This window comes from Eptatretus burgeri, chromosome 9, assembly GCF_056783735.1.
Source record: "Eptatretus burgeri isolate ZD-2024b chromosome 9, Ebu_testis_v1, whole genome shotgun sequence".
Lineage (NCBI taxonomy): Eukaryota > Metazoa > Chordata > Myxini > Myxiniformes > Myxinidae > Eptatretus > Eptatretus burgeri.
In genome coordinates, this window is record NC_140969.1 from 98,796,199 (window position 1) to 98,818,357 (window position 22,159).

Genomic DNA, 22,159 nt, shown 5'->3' on the forward strand with positions numbered 1-22,159 from the left:
CGTGGCGTATGAGAGAGTGTGTATGTGTCATTACTACATCAATCGTCGGTCTAGCGTTCCGCCTACTCGGCGCTTCGATCTGCATTGCCCCTCGCGCTGTTGTTCAGGTCTGGACACTCCTCCTGGTCCAGCTGTCCCCACTCAGAAGCAGCCGTCTCACACCAAGAAGATTCTCTGACCTCGTGCGGGGACTGACTTGCGAAGACTATGGCGGAGCTCCTCTGATCGGTCGCAGCTATTTTATCGAGCTTGGGCAAAGGAGGTAATAACGTCGCTAATAACTCGTGTTATATTGTGTTCGGCACAAATACCTCGGCCACGCTGAGCAGTTTACATTTTATATCCCACTGATAGGCTGGGTCTGAATCCGGACATGAACCAAAATCTAATTGCCTTGTTCTCGTCACATAACCAACTCGTCCAGCTCATTTTGTCAGAACTTGCCCACAAAGTTTTGAAATAGAATGCCGTACTGTATGTCATTTTGGCCCTCTCTCTCTCTCAACGGCGAAGAATCACTGAAAAGATTCCAGCATTTGGATCCAGATCTTCACCAAAATTGAATTCGATTCATCCTCGTCACACACCCAACCAGTCCACCAAATTTTGTCTGAATGTGTTCACAACTTTTTGAGATATCTTGTTCACAGATAAACAGACGGAGACAAACAGACAGCTCAGTAAAAACACAACCTCCATCGACCTTTGGTGGTGGAGGTAATAACGCAGCCCTTGGATCAAGTTTGAGTACATTTACGCATTCATAAAATGCATTATATTTTACGTAAATATCTTTGTTCTTTCTTGGGAAAAAAAAAACCAAAAACAAGCTGGTCTCCTTTGAATGGGGGTTGTCAGGGCGTCGCATCCCTGTTCAATCCACTTGATGACTTTGCTTTGAAGCCTTATGGCTTTTATTAATTTAATTAATAACGATACATCGGGTTAATGATACACCCCTAACTGTGATCGGTAAGGACGCTAGACCGAGTCCCGTTACAGATATTGCCGCACTATCTGGAACCAGCAAGTGCCACCTGCGACGTGGACACATTGCCTTCCACCCCACCAATCGCAACCAGGAGGATTCACCATTTTATTTTATTTTATTTTATTTTATTTTTTTTTGCGTTCGGGAGTTCTATGAAGACTATTAAGTTCTCTGACCTCGACGACGAACGCTGTGATGATAGCGTCACGACGCTGCCATGACTGCAGCCCCAGAAGGACCTCTCGCATTGCAACGATGCGAAGATCAAATGGTGTCACCAAGCAGATGAAAAGTGAAGCTGCTTGATGAGGAGTGCCAATTCGGGGGAAAATGTTTGCAATCACTGGTGAATGTCTGTGATTCGAGTTAGTTTTGTTTTGTCAGATTTGTATTTCTAAGTTTTTTTGCTGGGGTGCCTAAAAAGGAGGATGGCCAGAGGGACACACGCAAGTGACACAATAACATAAGTTGCCTTCACAAACATTTAAAACCTGGGAGTGTTTTGTCTTTTTTTTTTTCAGTAAATTTTAGTTAATCAGGCTCATTTGTCAATATAGTGTGTGTGTGTGTGTGTGTGTGTGTGTGTGTGTGTGTGTGTGTGTGTGTGTGTGTGTGTGTGTGTGTGTGTGTGTGTGTGTGTGTGTGTGTGTGTGTGTGTGTGTGTGTGTGTGTGTGTGTGTGTGTGTGTGTGTGTGTGTGTGTGTGTTTCAGGAAAGTGAGCTGTTTTTCCACTGTCAAATTTGCTGCCTCAAGTCCAAGGTGGAAAGTATTTTGATGATTCACATGAGCCGGATCCACGGTGGGGCTTTTCTCAGCCACTACACTGCCTTCTGTCATTCCTGCCATGTGTGGCTCGAGCCTGTCCAAGGTGTTATCCAAGAGCATTTGTACAACTGGCACACTGACCACGGCCTCACAACTGACGTCTGTGCTGCACAAAAGCGACATCTCGAGGGTGAGCTTGATTTAAAAGTTATCCAATGCCACAATATAATTATACTTGTCTATTTATTATGTATGTTGAAATGAAACTTTATAATCGCAGAGGAAGGTGGGGGAATCGGGAAGTGACGGGACGCTCGGGAATCGGGAAGGTGGTATGGCGCTGTGAAAGCAGAAAGAGGGCTTGGACACTGGAGAAAATGAAGCGTATAAATTGTTAACTTCAATTGTTATCTTTTTTTTTCTTTTTTTTTTTTTTTTTAAAGGAAAACATAAAAACAGTACGGTTTGTGTTCAAAGACAAGTCGTGATATAATTTACAATTATTGACGAAGGTCAAATGACATTTAAATCATCCCAGAATCATTTTATCGGGTTGGGACGTGCACGGGTCCAGTTTTCCCTGATTTTCCACGAATGTCGATGACATCGTTGGAATAAAAGTTGTGCTTCCTGTGTTGGTAAGATTACTGCTTACCGTGCGTGCGTGCGTGCGTGCGTGCGTGCTGTCTGGAGAGCGGATGCTCCCTTTAACCCTAGTGGAGGACGGTATGCGACCCGGCGGCCATGAGCTCTGGCACACTGCACATGTACACTGTTTTTGTTATCACTTACCGAACCACACACACACACCGACGGCTGAAAATAATTTACCATTTATTTTAAACCCCGTTTGTCGCATGTGAGTTGCAAGCAAGTCGCAAATCCCAAGTCCGCGTCTCAAGTCTATTTCGTCAAGTCGCAAAATTTTGCAACTCGAGTCCGAGTCGCCAACCCCGACCACGTGAATAATTATTTTATTTTAAACCCTATTTATTAAAATACATAGTTTTGTCAAAAAATGGTGGTTAGAGACTAAATGATCTGACTTTTTCTTTAAAAAAGGATTCTGAATTGTGAGACTCAGTGGTTGTGAGTGTGTTCAGCTTCTATTGATTATGGTAAAATGTGCATGTTTAATTTATCGCTCGTTTTGAGGACTATCTGGTTCGTGCCGTGTTAAAACCTGAAGTGACGGGAGATCTGGCGATGACGTCACAGCCGACGTTTTTTGCAGGACAAGATCTGCAAAGAAAGTTGTCCACAATTGTGCCGACACCGTCAAATTCTCGAGATGTATCCAGAGAGACAGTCCTGATCTATTTTGAGACTTAGGGTCTCGAACCGCTGCGAAAGGAGCAGCAACTTGTCTTGAGTTGTGACTCGGACAGAATCCAAAGTGATGGTCAGAGATCGGGTCCTCTGCCTTTTCTCCACATCCCTTATTCAGCAACAGTTGACGAGGGACAAGCTGCGGAAATAGGACTTGTCCTGTCCATGTTACTTCTTACAGTAATGCATAGGAGGATCAGACTCATTCATTGCAATTCCTTCCATTACATCACTCCCAAAGCTGCAGGATGCCTTTGTCCTATTTTTTACCAATTGCTCCCAAAATTATCCCCTCCCCCGAAAGGAAACATCATCCCTGTCTTCTTCTTCTTCTTCTTTCGGCTGCTCCCGTTAGGGGTCGCCACAGCGGATCATCCGTATGATCCGCATAGTGATTTGGCACATGTTTTACGCCGGATGCCCTTCCTGACACAACCCTGGTCACCTCTTACGACACAGGGATAAGGTACACCTATTTTAACCCGGGGTATACACCGGCCCAGTATACTGGTACTCATTTCGCCGACCTCGGAAGGATGACAGGCCGAGTCAACCCCCTGGTATATTAATTCAGTGGCCCAACGGGGCTTGAACTCAGGACCTCTTGGATCCCAAGCCGCTGCCCTAACCACCGCGCCAACACCAGGCATTGAAAACATCATCCCTGTATAACCGAGGAACTCTCCCCTTCCCCCAACCCCAAAGGAAATATCATCGCCGTATAACCGGTGAGCATTACTCTATCAACTGTTAGCTGCCTCAAATCTACTGATAATTGTTTGGGGGTTTTATTGGCAACCTTCAGGTGCAACTGGAGCTTCCATAGTCAGATGACCCGCTTCCTGCCATCTTGATTCTGTTCCATTTGATACATGATGAATACCAGCTGTTCTTGTTTGCTGGACTCCATGATTGAGCACCGTCTTGTATTGATCTGCAAAGAAACTCGTCTCAAATGATTTAATGGTGAATATTGCATTCAAAGCAATGTGAATCGACAGTGTATATTGCTTTAAAGACCATCTCGTCCCCCCACCCCCCCCCCCACTGAATCCTCCTGTACCCCTCATCCCTTTGTCCAACTCTCCTATTTTCTCCTTCAACCTTGCTGTTGGTGTTTTCCCCCTTCTCTCTCTCTCTCTCTACTGTTCCATTTTTTTTGTCCACATTGTCAAGGCTCGTATGAGAGCTCACAGACAACGCACAGCAAGTGGGGAGGGGGGGCATGAGATAAGAGGGGCAAGAGGGGAAGAACAAAACAGTGGGGAACAGAGACATTAGGAGATCTGTGGAAAGGAGAACGATGAGCAGGGAACATGGGAATACAAGATGGACATTACAGGGACCTTCAGGAAGGAAAGTAGGGAATTTGAAAGAGATTTGGTTTGGGGTGGATTAACGGAGGTAGGAAAGCTCGAGGATTTTGATGGGGAACGATCGGTGGTGGTGAACGGTTGTTTTGAAGGCCTGGAGGGAAGAATGGGATTGAAGAGAGTGAGGGAGTTTATTCCAAAGGCGGGAAAAAAAGAGGAACAAAAGAGTGAAGGTGAGCAGTGATTCGTGATTTTGGTAGTTTTACCAGAAGGGGGTACTGGTGGACCTTGAGCGCCCTGTGGAAATATGGGGGAGGGGACATATCGCAGACAGAGCAGGGAGAAGGGGGGGAGCGAGACCAGAGAGGAGACCCTAGAAGACAGAAAGACCACCGACCTGCCTGCAGTGATAGAGTGAGAGGCCCAAAGACTCAGCCTCACCGTGGGAGATGCCAATGATCCTAAATGCCTTTGTTTCCACAGTGTGAGGCTGAGAAATGTGAGAGGCAGGAGCACCAGCCCAGAGGGGAGAGCAGTACTCCATCAGGCTGCAGACGAAAGCTTTGTATGTGGTCAGGAGCTCAGGTGGGCTGAGGAAGGACTTCGTACAATGGAGGTTTCCCAGTTGGCGACTGGCTTTGGATGCCACGTTGGAAATGTGGCTTTCCCAGGAAAAATCATGGCAGATAGTGAGACCTAGATGCTTGAATGAAAGGACTTCCTCCAGCGGATTGTTGAGAAAGTAGATGGGGGGGGGGGGTTCTAAATGCTCCTTTCGGAGAGACATGGTGAGATTTGTCAGGAATGAAAGACATGTTCCACGTGTTGGACCAGTTTGTGATTTTACCCAGATCTGCAGAGAGGGAAGAAGCTGCTGCTTGCTGGTCTGAGGGATGACTGATGGTATGGCAGAGGATGAAGTCATCAGCAAAGAGATAAAGAGGATTTTCCAGAAAGCCAGAGAGATCATTGATGAAAACCAGAAAAAGATCAGGGCCCAGAACGCTGCCTTGAGGAACTCCAGCTTGGACAGGATGAGGGGATGAAAGAATTCCATTTAGGGCCACGCGTTGGCTGCGACAGGAGAGGAAATCTCCGAGCCATGAGTGGAGATGGCATTGGATACCATAGGAAAAGAGTTTAGTGAGCGGGACAGGGTGTCAGACCATGTCAAAACCACACGATGTATCTAAGGATATGGCTCTGATTTCATGTCTGGCATTGAGTACCTCCATCCATTGTTGGGAGAGCAGAAGCAGCATATCCAGAGTGGAGTGACGTAGTCTGAAACCAAAGACCTGGTTTGTTCTGTTATGTCCTGATCCATTCAGTATACCATCTCTTCCATGAGCTTTGACCTTGAATATAAGAAAAGAAGAAATCGTAGCATTGTTGTCAAATTTTGGTTTGCACACAGCTGTCGTCTCAAAATTACAAGTGTGTGATTATATATACTGTAGATGATATATAATTAGACTTGACTATTGTAGTTTCTAAACTGGTACAACCATGCAATGTGTTACCACCGAAGGCCTTGCATATGATTGGTAACGTCATACCGAATGAAATGGTGGGATTTGTTGTTGTTTTCTTCCTCTCAAACTATGTTCCACATACATGTTTTGATCCTTGTGTCTTTCCCACCCCCCATTGTAGAATATCCGGAACGAGAGGAGCAATTGCACAAGCGCAACCACACGTCTAATCAGGCAGTTTTGGTGCCTCAGTTCTCAAGTAGTGATGGTACGGACACAGTATCCATTCACTAACCATGCACCCCCCTCCCTCACCCCCTTTCCCAACTCTTTCCACCTTCAAGTTACTAAATATCAAACATTCGTCAAATATTGCGTTTTCTCATGACATTTCAGCAACGCAATCAGACGAGCCCAGTCCATGATATTGGGGCCCAGTAAAGAAGACGTAAAATGTCGTAGCCCCCATTGTTTTAGTAATTTTGCTGTATGGAGTTAAAGGCCTAGCCCATATTTATGTACAACTAAAATGGCCACCAGTCGACCATCTTTGATCAGATAGCAAAATAAAGTGACGGGCACGTGTGTGCCATCGTGTACTGTGCTTGTGCCAAGTTTGAACAAAATCGGACCGTGCATGTCTGAGAAATAGTCGGGGGCACATTTAACTAACAAAATGGCACCATTTGGCCATCTTGGATCTGATCTCGGGGGGGAAAAAAATGACGTGCATATGTAAGCCGTCATTCATTATCTGGATGCCAAGTTTGAATAACATCCGTAAATGCATGTCTGAGAAATGGTTGAGGACGTGTTCGACATCGGGCCTTTTACAACTAAAATGGTTGCCAGTCGGCCATCTTGGAGCTGATGGCAGCAAAAAATGACCTGCACCTGTCTCTCAACATGTATTGTCTTTGTGCCGAGTACGAATAAAATCGGCCGAAATTTGTCCGAGATGTGGTGACGCGCAAGCATGCACCGAATCCATAAGCCCCGTTTCAGACTAAATCCAATGGGGGATAATAAGCTAATTTCTAACCCTCCCTCTCTCCATCCATCGTTTCGGACAAGCAATAAATCGATACACCTTTATGGAACTACCTGTAAAGAAGCTTTCGGATAAGTGCTTGTGGTTTTGCTGTTGACATCGATCATATGCCAATGCAAATCTTGTAAAATGTTTGTCCGGCATTCTTCTTACTGCTTGTCTTCTCCAGATGAAGATTTTCAGGAAGCCATTCGCAGAAGCATTATAGAACAATAGCACATCCCTCATGACGGAGGAACTCGACTCAGGTAATTCATATGCAGAAAATATAAAGGATTGTGTGTATCATTGGCCTAAAGGGCCATCCATTTTTTTTCCAAATGCAAGTATGGTGGAATGTTTGACCCTGACCACAATGCTCCCTCCGCACATGACCTTTTACATCTCTCTCCTTCCTCCTACTTTCTCTCTCCCATAATCCTTTGTCATTTTAGTCCTCCACCATGGTGTATTCCAGAAGTAAAAGTATAAATCTATGGCTCCAACATCAAATAATATGAGTACGAGATATCTGTGATAAGGCCTAGGTCACATTTGCCACAGCGGCCGTGGGGTCTCCAAAATCTATGGCCACTAGCAATTATACGGCGGCCGCAGTATTTCCACGGTCACACAATGTAGCAGTCACATATGTTTTTATTTTTCGGGGAGCTGCACGGCGTGTTTATAAATTGTGGAGACCGAAAACGTGGGGTTGCCATACAGTCTTTGATTTGATGTCGCACGGTGACCTTATGGCGTTCCTGCGGCGGCCATAGAATTTTCAAGGCAGACGCAAGGCGACCGTAGGGGGGCCCTAAGGCAAACGTGCGTCCAGACGGACGGTAACGAATGGGTTAACTTAATTTTTTTTTAAGTTTTTTTTTTTTTTTTTTTTCGGCTTGTCGAATTGCTACGGCAAACGTAGAAATGAAAAAAGTTATAACTTCACGTTATAATTCCACGGCGACCTTACGGCCTGTAAAATATAGCCATACGGCGTAGGGCCACCTCAGAAACTCTGCGGCCGCCGCACGTTTCTGTCAATTCAGAGGGCGTACGGCCGCCGTATCCTCGCCGTAGAGCAAATGTGACTTAGGCCTAACAGAGCGATCGCCCGCAACTTACCATTGGCCCATGAACCACTAATGGCCATATTTTTATTCGGGCCACCATATGACCTTGACGTTTAACCTGGAGGGTGTATGATATCAATTAAGCTTAATTGCAGCTTGCTCCAAGCTATCTAATGAGGCCAATTTCGTTCTAATCGGCCAAACTTTCGTCAAGTTGTGAAAAATGTTTAAATGTCTAATTCGGTCATTACATGACCTTCAATGTTGGTTCATGGTCAAAAAAAAAACAAAAAAAATCAACCCTACGTACTTTCAATTCACATTATTGATGAAAATTTTCATTTCGAAAGTACAAGCCGGCTCTGAGATGCAGTTTGCAAACCTGGAGTGTTGCAAGTGCAGGAAGAAAAACGAGAGCGAGAATTGTTTTTCAATCCACGTCCCCTCCTGATGTGATATTTTACAAGTCCAAAAAAGTGCATAATTCTGTGAAAAATTGATGAAACACTTGAAACTCGAATTGTTCTCTAACTTATCATAATAAAGTAACATACTATGTTTCGGGTCACTATGTTGAAGGGAATCCATCCATCCATCCATTGGGACCATGCTCTGTGCAGAGTATTGGTGCTGCCTTCGCAGTCTCCTTGGCTATTGGGCACAATCCTGGACGGGTCACCACTCCGACACAGGATACCAGCAAGCTGGAACTCATTTTGCCGACCCCGGAAGGATGACATGCAGAGTCAACCCCACTTGTTATTAATTCAACGGCTGAGCGGGATTTGAACTCGGGATCCTAGAATCCCAAGCCCACTACCCTAACCATGAAGCCAACACCAGGCATGTTAAAGGAAATGGGGGGGGGGAAGTCTGACAAACCACAGGTGGGACAGACGGACACGGAGAGCAGAGCTCTACATAGTCCCCTCTGGTGAAACTGGTCGGGGACGAATAATAAATTCTTAATGGTGGTTTAGTACTCCTCGGGGTCGAATAAACTCTGTGGTACCATTCACATTTGGGGATGCCGATTGTAGAAACAAACCCGACAACAGCAATAAGCGTTGTTTTATGGCTTAGGGGGGTGATTTAAATATGGAATGCAATTGTTCATGGTACAGATTGTAAAAAAATTTAAATGATAATTTTGTGAGGCCATGGTTTATGAAGGTTTAATCACTGATCAGGTAATGTAAAATTATCTGCAGAACATGTTTAGAACACTTCCAAAAATAACATGATCATTCAGGAAAATGAGCTGACTGTCTCACCTACCTGTTAACAAAATGTACATGAAGTGACCAAAAAGTAAGCAGATGGATGCCTTCCGAAATAAGAGCTGAAAACTAAAAATCAGTTTTTTTTTTTTTGTTTCAAATCATGGGACCTGGGGGTCGTTGGCAAAGCCAGGATTTCTCGCCCATCCCGTTTGCCCTCAAGGTGTTGTGCTTGTTCAAACTGCTCTACTCCATATTGTATTGGTACAAAACTACTGAGCCCTCCATTCATCTCACAGGATTCCGGTATATGCTTCAGGTTGGATTGAGGTTTTTACATCGTCATACGTGGCTCATGAACCAATGTGAGCTCCACGTTGGTGACTGAAGATAGGACGATGCAAAACGACCTCGTCATTGGGGGTTGGGTGGTGATGGATGTGTTGACCTCTTGCTCGATGGTCTTCTTTACACAGCACGTGCTGACATCGTTTCCTCCAAGTTTTTTTTTTTTTGTCGCTATTCCAAAGGCAGGTTACCTTTTTTTTACCAACATGTTTTGATCTGGAAGTATGGTCTTGCAACTAGCTGAGGAGCATCTGCCAGCTTGCCAATGCAGCACATTCTTTTTGGTATCCATCATCCATGCAAGTCATGTGACCAAGCCACCACAACCATCAAAGATCATGAACAATGTCTGCATCTTGACATACTTCAGCACTTCAGATCTTATCATTCCATTCCATACTAAGGATCTTACGGAGGCAATGAACATGATAGGAAATCGGTCCTGCGTGTCGTACATAACATACCTTTCACGACTGAATATGAGTGTTTGGAATGCAGGCACGGAAGACGACAACCTTGGTAGCTCCTTCGGTTTGGTGTTGGTCAAAGTACTGTTTTAGAGATTTCAGAATCCGGTCTGATGAATGCATCTACACATCCAGGTCCTCAGACAGTTATTTCCTTAAATACATGTTCACATTAGCCCCATCCCCATGTCTAATGGGATTTTAAATGTGATGCGTTGAGAAGGGTGAAGAATAGATCCCCTCTCTTATGGGAAGCTTTTTTTTTCTTTACGACAGACATGTTTACACAAATTTCTTTCACGAGCTCCGACTCCCGCCTTTTTTGAGAGCTCACGGTTCGTCATGGTAACCATGCGTAAGTTAGCTAGAAGCGGGTGTAAACGTGCAAAAGAGGAGAAGAAAGCGAGCGTGTGGTGCGTGCGTGGGTTTCTGATCAGCGCCAACAACGAGACAATTCGTCCTTCCCAGTGCTTGAGCAAGCGAGCATGTGGTGCGCGTGTGAGCAGCGTCGACGGCGGGTGAGGCACGGGTCGGTCACCAACAAGTGAGGAGTGCGTCAGTCACCGACGGACCGTGTGGGTCACGAGACGTCACCAGTTTCGTGAAGTGTGAGAAGCTGCCCGTGTCGCAGCACCAGGGTCTAAACCTGCGACAGACGATCTCGGTGCACTCACGGACATCGACTGGCGTTCAAGGCTGTTCACGAGAGGGTGCACGGCAAGGCCGGGTGCTGGCAACGGACGTGAGGCGCACGCACACCTTTCAGGACGTTTTCACTTCACGGACGACGACTCTGGTGAGCGAGACGATTCTCCCCTCCCCCCCCCCCCCCCGAATGATCTGTTGGGTACCCTTGTCTGTGTTTAGCTCTAAGTAAGTCGACACACGATAAGCATCTGCTCTTTCTCTTTTCCTGGCATTTTGATTGATTTTGCTTTGAAGTTAATTAATTTATGTACCTCAGAAAAGAAAAAGTTATTTTTATTTATTTATTTTATTTTAAATAAATCAATTGTCGATTTCCAACCTGTCCGTGTTTGTCCTTTCCTTCCATGGATCTAGCATTGTCCGAACCTCAATAGACTGGGAGGTGATTACCACAGATTTGACCAAAAATAGTCGGCACGCACCAGTGGTTAAAATGCTCGGCCGCCTGAATTAAAATCTAATCGAGATAACATTGGTGCTTTGCCAAGGGCGCGTTCCCCACTCAGGTTACTGAGTGACAAGCTGGTGTCTCGGTACCCGTGGCCGTAACAGTACTATGTCAAGCGACCAAAAATAGTCATCTGCCTTTCGAGTAGGGATGTCCAGCTCTGCATAGAGTCCAAGTTGCCGATCACTGTTTGTCCCAAGTGACAGATTTTGTCCGTGACTTTCAAGCAGCAACAATTTATTTGGATCTCGGGAGACCAGTCGGAACGTTATACCATGACACAAGACTTTTTCAGGCCGATTGTAAACCCCCAAATTGCTCCAGGCTAATGAAAGATTGTCACACAATAGGTAAGAGTTCAGCCTCGCAATTACAATGGTCGTACATATATACAGTGTATGTATATACAGTATGTGTGTGTGCATGTATGTATGTATATTTGTGTATATATATATATATATATATATATATATATATATATATATATATATATTTATATTTAAAATTGTTGAGGGTCGGGTGAGAAGACCACGAGGGGGGGAAGCTAACTCTGCTCCACCAGACTCCCCGGAATTGTAGGCCGTCGCGCATGGATAATTCCATGACGCGGCAGATCGCTAACTGACCGTGGATGCCAATAACTCAACTGCGTGACCGAGGGTCTTCCCGTCTATGGGTTAACCTGGTTACCGAATTAATCACATGATTTAATTACCGGTGAACACGCCCTCGGTACGCCTTGTTGGAACGGGATCACTTTACCGGATCGGATGCAGCCGAGCGACACTGCCAAGGACGTACACTACTCAAAGGAACGGATCGTTGGGAATGAAGTCCAGGCTAAGCTAGGATTCGGACCATGCTGGATCAATGAAGGAAAAGAAAAAAACGAACTGAGAACATTTCTAATGATTATTTATTTACAATGGGGTGAGGAAAGTTATGTGGCACTTTTAATTTAATAATTTTAATTTAATTGTTTTATTGGGGTGTGTAATGCAGGGATAGAAAGAACGGTGAGAGGTGCGGCAACATTACAAGCAACTTACGAAAGCAGACACAGAGCAGACTTAACACAAAATGATAATCTTCTGCAATCTTAACTTACGGGGACAGGCGTCAGGACAATGCACTCACACACACACGCACAAACACAAAACCTGATGAAGCGAAGTTATTGAAGCAAGAAGGGAGAGTAGTTGAGGCTCCGGTCTCTCGATACCTTGTACAATTGCAGCAATGCCAACCCTCCCGATTTCATCGGGAGGCTTCCGAAAATTCACCCAAACTCCCGCCCTTACGATCACTATCCTTATCCTCCCGAAATTTTGATATTTTTGCACTGTTCACTAATCAGAATGTACTCGTATGAGAATTGAATGAAAAGCATCGTCTGCTACGTATAGCATGTGGTAACTCCATAACGTTCGCTGCTACCAAATTGTACGTAAAAAATTGCAAATTCAAATGAGGAGCAGCGAAACATTGGGTCTGGATCTCGCTTATGCGATCATGCACTGAGATTTAGTGCATGCGGTATGTGTGCAATACAGTGCATGCGGTATGTATGCACAGTGTATATGCATGCGATACGCTCACTGCATGCAGCTGGGCCCCGTACCAGCCCGGCGGTCGCGACCACCGTGCGGTGTTTAACAGCCGCTGGAGTTCTACGAGTCGCGCTGCAGCTGTGGAACATCGACTTCGAAGTTACCGATGCTTCAAGCCCTCGATGTTGATTACGAAATGGCAGAAAAGAAGCTTACGAAGACCAAGAAATGGTCTCAGAAGTACAAGACCGAATACAGTCTCCAATACCCGTGTATTCGAAAGTCTGAAAGAGGAATTCATCATGCGTATTGTACAGTATGCAGCGTTGATATTTCAGTTGAGCACGGAGGTCGCGATGATATTCGGAAGCACGTTGGAAGCAAACGGCACACAGACATTGCAAAGGAGAGATCTTCGAGCACAGTACCGGTACACTTCTGAATTATTTCACCAAACAAGGGACAAAGCGAGGAAGAGGATGTTACCCGAGCGGAACTTCTCTTTAGTGGATTTATTGTGGAACATAACTTGCCCATATCAGTCTCAGATCATGCTGGACCTCTATTTCAAAAGATGTTTCCAGATTCAAAAGTTGCTTCAAAGTATGGATGTGCAAGAACAAAAACTTGCAAGATGTGCAAGATGTGCAAGAACAAAAAAATAAAATAAAATAAAAAAAAAAAAAAACAAGAACAAAAGCAAGAAAAAAAAAGAAAAAAAAAGAAAAAAAAAAAGAACAAGAACAAAGAAGAAAAAAAAGAACACTGGTCAACAATTTTTTACTTTCTGAATGTTGTCTAGATTTCTACAAGTGAATTAGGGTATTCTGGCACTGCTGAATCAGGAAATGGCATCCGTTTCTCTCCATCAGGTCAGGTTTTTGTGCTAAGTTGATTTGAAAAAATCAGATCTTGTGACAAAATCAATTACATTTTTGTGGCATTATCAGCTGATTTTTGTCAACACATATCATCCTAAACATGTTTTTAAGAAAAAAAATGTTTTGCCAACAACATTTATTGATTACATGATAGAAACATCGATTACTGTCATCTGAATGGTGGGCATTGATAAAGGTAAGTACAAGTAAATTGCATGCTGCGTCACCACTGTTCAAACTTCAGGGCTTGAACTTCCGTTTCTTCGAACTCCTGGAATGTTCAGCGGCAGGGAGGTCTCTCTTCAGATTCCAACAGTAGTCAGCCATCATGACTGCGTCCCAGCGACCCTGATACCTGGTCTCCATCTCCTTCATGTCCTGATGGAATCTCTCCCCCTGCTCGTCACTCATTGAACCCAGGTTCTCAGGAAACCGGTTCATATGTGAAAATAGGTAGTGCATCTTGATGCTCATGTTGCAGCCCAGGTTTCTGAAAGCAGTCAGCATGTTGTTGACAAGTTCTGCGTAGTTTCTGGCCTTATTGTTGCCAAGAAAGTTCTTCACTACCAAAACAAATGTCTTCCACGCTTCCAGTTCCACTTCGTTCATTGAGTTTTTGAACTCTGGATCTCTGATGAGCTGACGGATCTGAGAACCATCAAAGATGCCAGCTTTCAACTTCTCCATGGTCAATCCTGGAAAAGCCTGGCACAAGTAAGTGAAGCAGTCACCATCTTTGTCCAGAGCCTTGGTGAACTGCTTGATTAAGCCGAGCTTGATGTGCAGCGGTGGGAAGAGTATTCTGTCTCTGTCCACCAGAGGGTCGTTGATGACGTTCCTTTCTTTGCATGGCACCAATTCCTCCCGCACAGGCCAGTCCTTCTTCGTGTAATGCTGAGCACGGTCCCTACTATCCCACATGCACAGAAAACATGGGTACTTGGTGAAGCCAGACTGTTGTCCCAACAAAAAGTTCACCATCTTCAGGTCAACACAAATAAACCACTTATGCTGATCATAACCAATTTTCTCCAGCACGTACTTCACCGCTTCATACTTCTCCTTCAGTGTAGTCGAGTGAGCGATGGGTACAGAGGCAAACTGGTTGCCGTTGTGTAGCAGAACACATTTCAGTGATCGCTTGCTGCTGTCAATGAACAGTCTCCAATCTTTGGGTTCGTACTGTGGCACTCCAAGCTTGAGCAGAAGCGCATGTCATAAATTGGCGCATGTAGGTATTGTACATTCTTCAGAGTTCGTTATTTCAAGAAATACAACTTTTTTGTATCACATTATTACAAAATCTGCCCCATTAACTTTAGTTTTGATCCACGAACTTTATGCTTTGCCTCACCAATTTTTGGAAGATTTTGAGGTTTTATGACTTCAAACTGATCCCTTTTCGACATAATCACCCAGAACTATCGTACCTGAATACTTCTTGTCATATTATTTCCAATCAAAACAATTATTTGACATGACATTTTACCCCCACCAACTTCTTCTAAAATGCTCCACACATGCGTACATGTGAACAAAAATGTAAAAAACGACATGTGGCCATATCTCAAAAACTTGACCTGATTGAACAAAACTAATGTGAGTTTTGGATTCAGCGCATCAGATTCGTCCTAAATCAGCTTAAAAAATGCAGACAACAAATTTGTTGTTGACCAGTGTAATTGGTGAGTTGTCAAATGTTACTGCTTCATCTATTGCCGATATTGCTAGACTAGCTCCATTTAGCCTAGCTACAGACGGTAGCAATGACAGTGGTGAGGCCCAGCTATATCCTGTCCTGATTTCGTACTCTGACAACAGTGCTGGGATTGTGAAGCAAGGTTTGCTAAGTTTGCCTGCGTGCAAACAAGATTCCACTGGAGAAAACATTTTCAAACTGCTTGATCATGAGTTCAGTGACAGGAAAATTCCGTGGGGAAATTGTGTTTCCTTTTGTGCTGATAATGCCTCTGTCATGGTGGGCAAGCACAAAGGAGTCGCTGCTTATATCCACAAACAAAATCCAGAGTGCTACATCATGGGATGCCCTTGCCATATGATGCACAATACGGCCAAGAAGACGGCTCAGGCCTTACCCATTGAATTAGATGACTTTCTCATCGATATTTACTACTACTTGGACAAAAGTAGTAAACGCGTCAAAGGAGTGAAAGCACTGCAAGAACTCTGTGATGCCCCGACACACAAGATTCTGAAGCATGTCGCAACAAGGTGGCTGTCCCTTGGTCAGTGCCTAGACAGGCTGATTGAACAGTGGGAGCCACTTCGCCTCTTCTTCAAAGAAGAAGTACGAAGAAAAATGCAACCAACTGTAGCCAAGACTCTAACAACGAGCAAGAAGGACGGCACTGTATCTACTGCCAGTACTGGCACTGCAGGATCAAGCACTAGTGGAGCAGCATTCACCACTACCACTGCAGTATCTGCTGCGAAGAAGACAGCAGGGACAGCACCAAAACCAATGCTGAGAGCAGGTAGCATCACCGGCCCTTCATCACGTTCATCTACAAAGCAGATCCCTTCAGAGTCGAGAAAGACTGTGATAGTCCCATCTACAGGCAAAGAAGGACCCAAGTTAAGTTCTGCTTTTGCCAAATCACTTGATAGAAGCTCAGCAAAACCTTCGAATCAGAGGTCTTCTTCCTTGGCTGCACCTACCTCAAGCTCTCTCCTCAAACGTAAAATTGGATCTGGTACTACGAGTCTGACCTCTTCTGCTGGCAGTAAACGCAAGTGTGATCGCCCTGCGGCTAAGTGTACTACGAGTTCTACAACTAAAAGCGCATCTTCCTCAAACACTGTGCAGGAATCTCGAGAAAAACGTGTCAACAGGATGTTCTTGTCTCCACAAACAAAACTCTATTGTTTCTTCCTTCGATATGCTAACAAGCTTTTTGAGAAGGGAATCTTCTGCTCCAAAGGAGACGAACCCTGTATTCATCTCCTGCACGGAGAATTGAATGGTCTTCTGAAAGATATCTTCGTACGGTTTTTGAAACCATCGGTGTCATCGGTTCCTCTGGTAAATGTACCCTTCTCTGACAGAAATCATCAGAAGAATGATGAGGACCTCATGATTGGGAACGATGCCAAACTGTATATAAGGGAACAAAGGAGTCTCAAGAAATCCACCTTCACTCTGAGTGAGTCAGACATCCAAGGTTTCTTCAGTGCAGTTCGCTCATATTATGTGAAAGCCTGCAATTACATCTTCAAAACCTGGCCGCTAGATGATGAATTAGCCAAGCATGCTCAGGTGCTGGATGTTAAGCTACACCAAGAAGTGGGGTTTGACTGTGTGGAGTTTTTCATCAAGAAATTCCCCTGTCTGTTCAGTGGCGGTGATAGTGACATAGACAGTCTTGAGAGTGAATTCGCTCACTACCAGGCAGACGCCTCCATAGCTACAATTGCTACTGAGACAGTGAGAGTGGATGAGCAGTGGCATCGGATTTCACAGCTCACAGATCCCTGCACTGGTGCCAAGAAGTATCCTAATTTGAGCAAAGTGATGAAGGGAATCTTGGTCATTCCTCATTCGAACGCATCATGTGAGCGGGCACTCAGTCTTGTACAGAAGAATCATACTGAATTTCGTCCCAATTTGAGTGTCAAAACCCTGGAAGTTCTCTTAATTGAAAAACTAGCTCATAGCACCCCTTGCTACCAGAGACACTACAGCAAAGACATAATCAGAAGGGCTAAAAGAGCCACACAGCTGTCACTCAGCAAAGCTGCCATGGAAAAAGCAAGCAGCAGTAGTACCAGCCAGTAAGGTAAGAAAAATATTGCTTCTTTTGTGCTTTTTGTTAATCTTTGATTGTCCCCTAACTTACTAATATTAACATACATGTAACATTAAAAAGTGCACAATTTTCCCCTTTTTTTGTTCAAAAAGTGGGAATTCTTAACATGTTAAATGCTCCAAAATAGGGCTCAGAGGGCACTAGAGAGCGTCTAGAACCCCAGAGCTTCCAGGGCCCTAAGGTGGGCCCTGGACCCCGCCGCAAGGGTCGAGCGCTCCGCGCTCGAGATGTGCGCTTCGCGCACATTATTTGGTGTCGGTTAAAAATCCTCCCTAATTCTGATTTCCAAAAGTTGGCATCTCTGCAATTGATAACCCGAACACGCCATCAATACGTTTGGGGGGGCTGCTCCGTGGTGCGATACCTCCCTGACAGCTGGTGCGTCGTCTCTCGCTTCGTGGAGCATCAAGCAGCTGGTGTCGAGACGTGATCGTCAACGTGAAGGAGGGACTTGAGCTAGGAGGGCGGAGTCCAAGCAATGACAGGACAGAGTCCAGCGCATGCGGGAGATGAAGAAGAGAAGAGAGAACAACAGCCCCGCTCCGACCTTTATAGGCCCCACGAGGCGGGGGGGCCACCCCGAAGCGATGCATCGTGACCAGATTCGGGCGCTCTGATTGGCCCCGGCCGTGATTGCCGGAAGCAGCAACATTCCACTTCCGACTTGGTGACCCCAAGCCATGAAAATGTCTCGCTCCGACCTCACGACATGATATGAATCGCCCACACCAAACTCCGCGTCATGAATTGCCTTGCAAGAACCCCTGGGCCATGCCCTTACGACCGGCCGAGGGTGGCGTCGGTCCCGCCCGTCTTTTTCCTTCTGCGTCTGTCCAACGCAACAGAGTATAACCAATACTCAATGAACCAGAACACTCCCAGCTACCTTCGGAGATAAACTGCAGCAAAGTTGTTTGATGTTTTGAAGGTAAACCCATCGAGTTATCGTTGGGGATTTTTGAAATGTGGTCAAAGACGGAGTTCTGTTCATCATATCGTATCCCACCATCCATAGTCGCAAAGCTGTGGGGATTAAGCCCTCCATAGCATAGCTTCCTTGTCTATTCGACTGGATCAAATCCTGGCACTGGAGGCTGCACACTACCGTACAACACGTTTTCAAAACGAGAACCTTCAAGTCAGGGTGGAGGTCCACCAGTTTAGGTTCTTTCTTGATCATGTCACTACCACGCTTAAAAATCAATCGTGCACTATCCCCTGTCAATGAAAAGATGTTCATATCACGCCAAAAGGCCCACCATTGGGTATCCTGGTATAAGATGAAGGCCAGAAACACATTGCAAGTGAAAATGTCATCCAGACCTCCAACCCGCTGCAAAACCTCCTTGTAATGAGGAGTGTTCCTCAACACTGGAACAATGTCCGCCACTCTGATCTTACGAACGGCCAGGTCGCTCTTCGTACGTACCGGACATTTCAACAACATGGCTTCATCCTTCACTCTTCTGGGGTCAAACCTTCACTCTTCCCGTTCCACACTCTCTTGAGCAACCAGCTCTTTGATCTCCTGTTGCACGTCCACGAGACTTTTTTCACGGTGGAATTCAAAAGGTAACACGCTAGTATTAGCCTGGAACCTTGCCTTCAGACAGGTTGGAAGAATTTGGCCTTGTTTAAAATACTCCACCAGACCAAAGACCAATATCAGAAACAGCACATCATACGCTGTCCCTCTCCCTCACAAACTGGCTAGGAACTCACAGAAATATACCAAATGTGGATCACTAAAAAGCAACACACTACATAGGCCATTCCTATCCACCGTGAGAAAGGTCAACCACATATTGCAGTAGACATCGACCAGAAACTGCTGTAAGAGTCATCGCATCTGCAGTATGTGGTTGCCCTCTCTCATCATGATGTGGTAGCTGTAGTATTGCAGCTGTGTGAGTTTTCGTCCATCCTGTCAAGTAGCAGTCCTGCCCACCAGATGTTTGCTGTAGCCATCTGTTCCTAATGGGAACACTATGGGACACTGGAGTGCATCATAAGATGCATGCAGCTCATTGATGCCCCATCGCGAAGTCTGAGGACAATGTCTCTGGGTGCTATTGGCTCATTGTCCAGTAGGATGGCGACTTCTGGTGCACACTGGGCGTTGTAGCAGCGTGTGTGCTCTCCTTGCGGTCACTTGTTTTCTCTGATGATCTGGCGCTCTTCAGAGTTGTTTCCTTCTGAAAGTACATCTCTTGCAGCCTTGAGCTCACGGACCAGATGGTTATTCTCGTGAAACCACTTTTGTGAGCATCTCAAGGATGTGTAGTTTGAGGCAGACAGCTCCTTGGCCCTGGATTTACAGCCCTGGACTTCAACTTCCTTGTGCCTGAAGCTCGTGATCGCAAAGCTGCCATTATACGTGTTAATGTCGTCAAGGAAGTGCTTGCTGAAGGGACCTTTGCCTGAGAGAAGTTCCTTCAGCAAGGAAGGGCAGGAGAGGGCTCAAGGACGACCTTGCCATCGCTGCAGCACACACCCTTGGTCTCTCCCATGAACTTGTATGCAGAGCAGTGGGTGCAGACTTGGTCCATTCGGCCGATGTCTGCATGAGTTGCTGGGTCAGCCGGGTCATACGTGAATGCCATCCTGTTGGCATTGTTGTGCTCTTATGCCCGTGCAAGTGCTCGTGCTTCTGCAGTGCGGTGACTCATTGCCTCAAATCTTGCATCACACTCTTCCTCAGTCTCATTTGCTCGCCGCTGTTGTTGCCGATGAGCCTGTTCATTGAGCCTGGCTCATCGCTCCTCTTCAGTCTCTTTTTGTCGCTGCAACTGTTGCCGCTGTGCCTGTTCATTTAGCCTGGCATCTTGCTCCTCTTCAGTCTTCTGTTGTCTCTTAGTGTGTTTTGCTTTGCTGTAGCTGCCTTGGGACGAATGAAGCTCTTCCTTTTTCGGGGCATCTAAAATCAGTCAAATTTTTATCAGAAACTTTGTAAACGTTCACTGGTCTGTCCACCCACTGGTCTGTCTTTGTCTTATTTTGATGAGGTTGTGAATAAAAAAAGTCACGACGTGGAAAATCGATCAATTGTGGCAGAAAAATTGAAACGGTAAAAAAAACGACGACTTTTCGATTTTTTTTTTTTTTAAACATCTAAGGTGTGCTGTAAGTACCTCTGAGACGTGCTGATTCCGAATTTCTTTAGTTTTGCTCTGTGATGTGTAGTTCTTGAGTTATAAGAGGACAAACATGCACTACTACTTTATGTATTTAAGATAAGATATATACATTATCTATATATTATTTCTGTTCACGTCTGCGCGTAATTTTAACGTATCTCCTCTAAAACTGCTGGACGGATTGTCGCCATTTTCGGCATGCCGGTGTTCTGTGGTCTAATGAACAGCATGGGCTATGTGAGATCACGTTAGACGGACAGGTTTGGGAATTTTGGGCGATTTTCTCATTTTTACATTCGTTTGCATGGCGACTTGTGACGTCACCGCTGAGAGGCGTAATGCCACTCCTCGAAAACAGCGTCTGCAATGTAAAAACCTCTTCTGCACATGCTGACTATCTCAGAAGGTGAATTTGACACAAAAAATGTAACAAGAAACATTGTATTTAAAGTAAAGATTTATTTAAAAAAAAAAATTACTGCTCCAGTACAGTCTAGGGCGAGGCCTATATCATGTTAAACTTGCCCCATCAGACGCCAACCTTCCAGTCGCACTTCAGAGGATGCAATTTCCAGTCCGACTCGCATACTCGATGACCATAAACAAATCCCAGGGCCAAACATTTGACAAACTCGGAATATACCTCCCAGCCCCCGTGTTCTCCCATGGCCAACTATATGTTGCATTTTCAAGTGCAAGAGGTTACTCCTATATATCTATCAAAGTGGACAATAATTCCTCATAAGGACTATTCAGCAACAAGACACTCACCCAAAATGTCATCAACAGGGAGGTCCTTAAGAAAACCAAGGACAGGTAACCATAGCGCATCACATCCCAAATGACACCCTCCCCAGCTTCCCATGACATCAACTATTATGCCTCATCCACCTATTGCCACCCATTCAAATCCGTGCGGAGCACAGGTATATGCTAGTATATATATATATATATATATATATATATATATATATATATATATATATATATATATATATATATATATATATATATATATTGTTGCGAATTCACGCCCGCCGGCGTGCGAACGACCGCGTGTAGCCAAAAGCGGCCGCCTCGCCCACCGGAACGGACAATTCAGTCGTGACCCTCCGGGAACTACTGCCCGGAGCCAGTCACGGGTGGGGGTTTAACCTCACCACAACTCAGTCCGCATTCGACCCGTGCGAAATAGGGTGCGATCGCCGAATGGTCGATTTAGCTAAGTACTCGCGCGAGTAGCGTACCGAGGAGTTGTACCACGCCACTGGTCGACTCCGGACACGAACCGCTTAAGCGGCTCGTTCCGTGCTACAGAGATAACCAAGCGGAGTTATCGTCGACCTCGACGGTTCAGATTATTTACCGGGCATTTTAAACCACTCTCAATCCCTTACGCGATGCAAGATGGAGATTCAATAAAAGGAAGGAGACAAAGCAAAGCGGGAAACAGTTCAACAAGCAATGCACATTTATTACGGAAACACGGAAGGCACGTATATTACAGTTAAGACAAAATGCAACAAATAACAGTCAAGACAAAAGCAATACGACCGAATAAAAGGGCAATTATTTACAACACTTATACAGTTCT

General features: G+C 45.2%; 1 protein-coding gene across 14 annotated transcripts in view; it reads left to right on the forward strand.

The window, feature by feature from the left end:
- ZNF451 (zinc finger protein 451) overlaps positions 1-22,159 on the forward strand; it is a 111,897-nt gene that overhangs the window by 82,899 nt on the left and 6,839 nt on the right. For 13 of the 14 annotated variants that reach the window (XM_085896312.1, XM_085896301.1, XM_085896313.1 and 10 more), the window contains 3 exons: positions 1,703-1,946; positions 6,055-6,141; positions 7,094-7,172. In XM_085896312.1, the coding sequence (XP_085752438.1) occupies positions 1,703-1,946; positions 6,055-6,141; positions 7,094-7,140 (378 nt within the window). In that variant the 3' untranslated portion in view covers positions 7,141-7,172. Of the gene's footprint in view, positions 1-1,702; positions 1,947-6,054; positions 6,142-7,093; positions 7,173-22,159 lie in introns of those variants that run through there. The other variant, XR_015061936.1, reaches the window with a different exon arrangement.